Source organism: Macaca mulatta, chromosome 8 (assembly GCF_049350105.2).
Source record: "Macaca mulatta isolate MMU2019108-1 chromosome 8, T2T-MMU8v2.0, whole genome shotgun sequence".
In the NCBI taxonomy this organism is placed as follows: domain Eukaryota; kingdom Metazoa; phylum Chordata; class Mammalia; order Primates; family Cercopithecidae; genus Macaca; species Macaca mulatta.
The window spans coordinates 65,162,668-65,168,820 of NC_133413.1; the positions used below are offsets into that span (position 1 = coordinate 65,162,668).

General features: G+C 38.9%; 1 protein-coding gene across 2 annotated transcripts; it reads right to left on the reverse strand.

Annotated features, from left to right (window-relative positions):
- Positions 1-3,322: 3,322 nt before the first annotated feature.
- Positions 3,323-3,860, reverse strand: LOC696079 (signal peptidase complex catalytic subunit SEC11A-like). 2 transcript variants are annotated; one of them, XM_077942741.1, is made up of 2 exons: positions 3,545-3,860; positions 3,323-3,426 (listed from the first exon to the last, which is right to left on the reverse strand). In XM_077942741.1, the coding sequence occupies exons 1-2, from the start codon at positions 3,858-3,860 to the stop codon at positions 3,323-3,325; spliced, it is 420 nt and encodes a 139-aa protein (XP_077798867.1). The 2 variants fall into 2 exon arrangements, with proteins under 2 accessions (XP_077798867.1, XP_015000857.3); XM_015145371.3 differs by having other exon boundaries at positions 3,340-3,373; positions 3,421-3,860.
- Positions 3,861-6,153: the final 2,293 nt, after the last annotated feature.

Below are 6,153 nucleotides of genomic sequence, written 5' to 3' on the forward strand. Positions count from 1 at the left end.
TAAATTTTTAAAAATGGCTTTATATAAGGTGGAATACAGAAATAAGTATTACTTTCTTCTACTAGCATTGAACAATTAGAAATTAAAATGGGAGAAATCATATTCAAGATATTGTCAAATTAGTTTGTAAAACATCTAACTTACAAAGAGCACTATATATATATATTTTCATTAAAGGACATAAAATAGGAGTAAAATAAAAGATACAGACTAATAACTCCTCATGGGAGGAAGACTAAATAACATACAGATGCTGTTCCTTCCCAAGTAAATTTACAAAGATAATGAACATCTGATTAGGATTCCAGTGAATTGTTTTGGGAAATAGACAAGTTGGTTTTAAAATTCATTTGTAACAATGAAGTTTGTATTTGAAAAGAAGAATCAGAAGGGGAAATTTGCTCCCTAAGATAATACATAATTACTTAGATAAAAGTGGTTGGGTAATGGTATATAGATAGATAAATAGATCAATAGATCAGTGGTACATAAGAGAGAATGCAGAAACAGACACATTGATATATGTGGGTTTATGTAGTGCATCTTATAATTTTATGTTGCCTGAACATCCATTTTGAACATTTAACTTTCTCTTATCAGTAGCAGAGTTAGTCTGTCTTGACACAGTTTCCAGTTCTATGCTCCCCCAACTGTCATACCCAGTTGCTCAGTGTTGTTGATCCAGCTATCTGTCTTATACAACTGCCTCCTGGTAACACCCTCCCTATGGGACAGCTGGATACAACCTACCTGACTGAACCTGCCTACCCCCATATCCTACATGGACTGTGCAGATGTGCTACAGTGATCACCTCTCAGTCACAGTGTGACCTGGAATTTGTGCCTGCTGCTTTGAACCCACTAACTAAAACTCTTGGGACATCTGTTTGAATAATGTCCTGGACTCCAATAAAGGGACTGGCCCATGGATCCCTCTCTCCACACACTCCCTGACCTGTGTGTGTATATGTGTGTACACAATGCATGTGTGTGTGTGTGGCCTCCAGGCATACTGTGTACCCCCTGAACCCATAAGTAGTCAAATATTTATTTCCGTCTTGTAGCTCATCTAATCATTGAAGGATTGGTCTCCATCCAAAATAAATAAATAAATAAATAAATAAATAAATAAATAAATAATTCTAAGTTAAAACAGTTTAATATTATGATAAAGATAGTATTTTGAAAAAAACCACAAACTTACTCTCACATTGCATGATATAAATATAACTTGTAGATGAACTAAACTTCTAAATGTAGAGAAAAAAACATTGTTAGGTTAACTATGCTGCAATAGCAAAAATATCTTAAGATCACAGTAGCTTAACATAGGAAAGTTTCTTTTTTTTTTTTTTCTTTTTTTTGAGACTGAGTCTCACTCTATCACCCAGGCTGGAGTGCAGTGGCATGATCTCTGCTCACTGAAACCTCCACCTCCTGGGTTTGAGCAATTCTCCTGCCTCAGCCACCTGTGTATCTGGGATTACAGGCACATGCCACCATGCTCAGCTAATTATTATATTTTTAGTAGAGCCAGGGTTTTTCCATGTTGGCCAGGCTGGTCTTGAACTCCTAACCTCTGGTGATCTGCCTGCCTCAGCCTCCCAAAGTGTTGAGATTACAGGCATGAGCCACCACCCCCAGCCAGGAAAGTTTCTTGATTATGTGAAGTCTAAAGTGAGCCTGGAGACTCTTCAAGGGAAGCTTCCTTTCATGTGGTGACTCAGGGATCAAAGCTGCTTCCATTTTGTTCCCATAAAATTTGAACCATTTGGTTTCAAGGTGTATTGCTGAAGCGGAAGAGAGATCTAAAGGTTCACACAGGGGTCTTCATGATCAGGGGTAAAAATGACATAGAACTGCCTATGTCACCTCTGCCAACATCTCATTGGCTAGAATGAGTCACATCCATGTAATTTAATTGTGAAAAAGGTTGGAATGTAGTAAAATACATGGATATTAAGTCAGCATTAAATGTCTCAATCATAAAAGGTATAATTGTCAAGAATAGATATAATTTTTATAAACTTGGGGTTGAGGAAGGTTCTTCAGGATTATTTAGAAAAGAAAAAGCAATAAAGGAAAAACTAAATTTAACAATAGAAAAGTTTAAAAGAATTAAACAGTGAAGGATGCCAAAAACAAAGTTAAAAGGCAAGCAAGAGATTGAGAGAATATATTTGCCACACATACGAATGACAAATGTTAAAATTTCTAATGTGCAGAGTTTCTGTAAAGAAAAAATATGCCAGGTGTAGTGGCTTCCACCTGTAATCCCAGCACTTTGGGAGGCTGAGGCAGGAAGATTGCTTGAGCTCAGGAGTTTGAGACCAGCCTGAACAACATAGTGAGACCTTCGTCTCTACAAGAAATAAAAAAAATCAGTCAGGCATGGTGATGCGTGCCTGTAGTTCCAGCTACTCAGTGGGGCTGAAGTGGGAGGATCACTTAAGCCTGAAAGATTGACACTGCAGGGAGCTGTGATTGTGCCACTGCACTCCAGTCTGGGAGACACAGTGAGACCCTATCTCAAAAAAAAAAAAAAAAAAAAAAAAAAAGAAATTGACAAAGAAACCAATACAGAAAATAACAAGGCATATTAACAATTTTAAAAAATACAGATGGTCAGTGACATAAGTAATATATATATGAGGCAGTACATTGCAGTATTGTGGTAATGGCATAAAATTGAACACAATTTAATTTTCAATAAGAGTCTGACTAAATCACTTACAGTATGGCTATATGACAGAATATCATGTAGTCATTAAAGAACAACATGGATCTCTATACACTGACATGAACAAATATTCTTGATGTATAAGTGAAAAAAATGAGATGTAGATCACCATGGACAATGGTGATTGTAATTTGGGAAAAAATTAATGATATATAAATAAATAGATAAATAATATAAAACAATAAAAATACTAAAATATGACAAAATAGGGAAGGATATGGATAAAATTTTACATTGTTAATCTCTGAAAAGTAGGGAGGCATTCACTTTGTAATTCATAGAACTTTATTTTTTTTGGCTCAAGCTTTTAATACAAAAAATTCACCGGTGTACAAAAATGTGACAGTGTGACAATGACAACTATGAAATCCTGTGAATGAAAGTCCCCTCAAATGCACTCTCTGGTGCACATGCGGCCGCCCACACTAACTCCGGCGTGGAAACATAAACTAACGCAAACCAGTGCCACCAAGAAGCGCCAGCACGTGTGTTCTCCATTCCATCAATCACAAACCAATATCTACTCCAAACATCCAGTGAGGAAAAGTGGCGCATCTTCCCAGGAACAGCAAGGCAGACTTCTTACTCACGATGGACCATCACAAATAAACCCAGCAAAAATAGCACTTCATACTTAAATTTAGGATAGTCATTCATGAGGATGGTCCCAATTCCAATACAAGAAAAATCCCCTGGCTCTCCCCACGACATCTTTTTTCTCTAGCGAATGTTGTTCTTGTTTATAGAGGCCTGGGTCATCAACCGCATTATTATCTCCTTTGGTCAAAAACTTGATATGCCCATTTTGTTTTTCATGAATCTTCAAGACTCGGTGAACTATAAGAATCCTTCTTCCTTCTATCCTTAAAACAGCAGTTTCTCCCACTTGTATGGGATCTTCAACTCGATTTGTTAGAAAGAGAAGATCTCCCCTGTGAAATGCGGGTTCCATGCTGCCACTGAGCAGCACTACAATTGGACTTTCACTCCCAGTTATTACCATTAACCCCTTCCAGATCATTAGCGCCGATGAGACAATCATTCTGAAATTTAGGACTTGATAACAGAGCTGCTGCTTGTTCATCTGTGGCACATCATCCAAAAAGTCTAGAGACAGCATGGCGGGGATGGCGAGCAGGACACTGGCAAGGGAGACGGCGCGAGGACCAGCGGGCGGAACAACTGGCCTGTAATTCATAGAGTTTTCTAAGTGATAACTTTTGTCTTTTTGTGTTCTGGGCATGTTTTAAACAAAACCTTTAATAATATTCATTCATTCATTTATTTATCTACCCATCTATCCAACTATCCATCCATCTTTCCATCCATTCGAATTCTATCATACCCAAGAAACATTGATTACAAATCTATCTGTAGGCATTGTGTTTGCCATGCACATTGCAAATAACACTTAGTTTGGCACAGCTTGGAATAAGAAGAAAAATGCCCCTGTGTTTTTTCCTTTTTCTTCTAGTTGACTATTTTAAAACCAATCAACAAAACATAAAGAGTCTGGTCCTGTGCTTCTTGCACACACCATCTGTTTTGGCTTCCCTGACCTCTGGCCTTTGTCTGCCCTGTAGATGACAGATTAGTAGGGGACATCCTTTATAGTAGGAAATGGAGGTCAATAAAATTTGCACCAGGCTTTTCAATTTAGTATCATCCCAGTCAGGACATCCCAAAATAAAATTTGTTTTAAAAATAGATCTAGGAGGAGAAAAAAGATTGAAAACAAACAATTAATCCTCTTATGTCACTGATTCTGTGAGAAAACCCGATTTAAAAACAAATCAGTTTCTTGTTCAGGTGCAATGATTTTGCGGGTAGAAAAAAAGCAGAACAAAAATAGTGTAAAGAGTCCAGTGTGATAAAGGATACTATAGAGCAAAACAGGAAGTTGTTTAATGGAAGGGAATAATTGACCTCAGAGCCTGAGACGTGAATAGATCCTTGGATGCAGAAGTTTTTGCATTTGTGAAGTGTTGTATCGATGCTTTATTGACCAGATTTGAATTGTACACCATGGATTCTTTCTTTTTTTGAGAAGAGTCTTGCTCTGTCACCTAGACTGAAGTGCAGCGGCGCGATCTCGGCTCACTGCAACCTCTGCCTCCTGGGTTCAAGCAATTCTCTTACCTCAGCCTCCCGAGTAGCTGGGATTACAGGCATGTGCCAGCATGCCCGGCTAATTTTGTATTTTTAGTAGAGATGGGGTTTCTCCATGTTGGTCAGGCTAGTCTAGAACTCCCGACCTCAGGTGATCCACCCATCTTGGCCTCCCAAAGTGCTGGGATTACAGGCTTGAGCCACCCCGCCTGGCTGGACATTGTAAAATTTTACTCTGATAATTCAAGCAAAATTTCTCCTTGAATTAAAGAAGAGTATGAGGGAGGCTATTGTGAGATACGTTTTATTTTTAATCTCCATTTTGATCTTACAGGGGAGGAAATGAATGCTCAAAGAGATTGATTCTGTGATTTGTTTGACATAGAGCCAGTAAGTAGAAGAACCAATCTCAAACCAGGTGTACCAACCCCAGACACTAGCAGAACATTCTCTTTATGTAAGACCTCAAAAGCTTACTGGTTGGTGTCTGCTGACTTGTTTTTCTCTGTTATCTTGCCTGTCTGCAGTGACAAATTCAGTGCAGCTCTAACTCATGTGGACAGAGAGGAAATGATTCTAGGATTGAGGACTTAAGGGTGTTTGGAAGAGAAGAGGATTGTTTTGTTTTGTTTTGTTAGTTGTTGTTTTCCTCAGACAGGACCTTGCTAACACTTTCAAATATGTAGGCTGTTTGCTGTTTCCTTTATGTTGGTCCTTGAGAAGGATCTGCCCTTCTACCCTGTTTCCCTGGGGAGTGTGGACAGAGCCTTTGTCTTGGGGGAGGGGGGTTGTCTTGGGAAAAGGGGCACAGGGCATCCTTAGGACCTGCCCTGTCTAAGGAGAGAAAGCCGAACAGATGGCAGCTGCCACTCAGAGGGCACTTTGTGGGAACGCTGGCCAGAGCAGGCTTCCTGCGCTGCGATGCCAAATCCTTCCCTTCCAAGGCAATGCAGAGGAGCCTGATGTGGCTTGGGGCCAGTGGGCTTGTGGCCAAAGAGCACTAAATCAAAGCAAAAAAGAGGTGACACCTTAAAAGCAAACGACATTTCATGTTTGTTTGTTTTGGAAGGCAGAGAGAAATAAGTTGTAATTGCAAAAGAGTAGAAGATATGAAACAACATGGCTGTAAAATATTTTAACGTTATTTGTTTGTAAAAGGCTTTTCTTTAATGAATATGCTCTATTCTTATTAAGCATCTTTCCCAGTATTTCTCTAAATGAGGATGGTGAGTTTGTAAATTCTGGTTTTACCTGAAAACCGGTGACCTGGTGTTAGGGAGGCTCTTATCCCTTTAAAATAAACA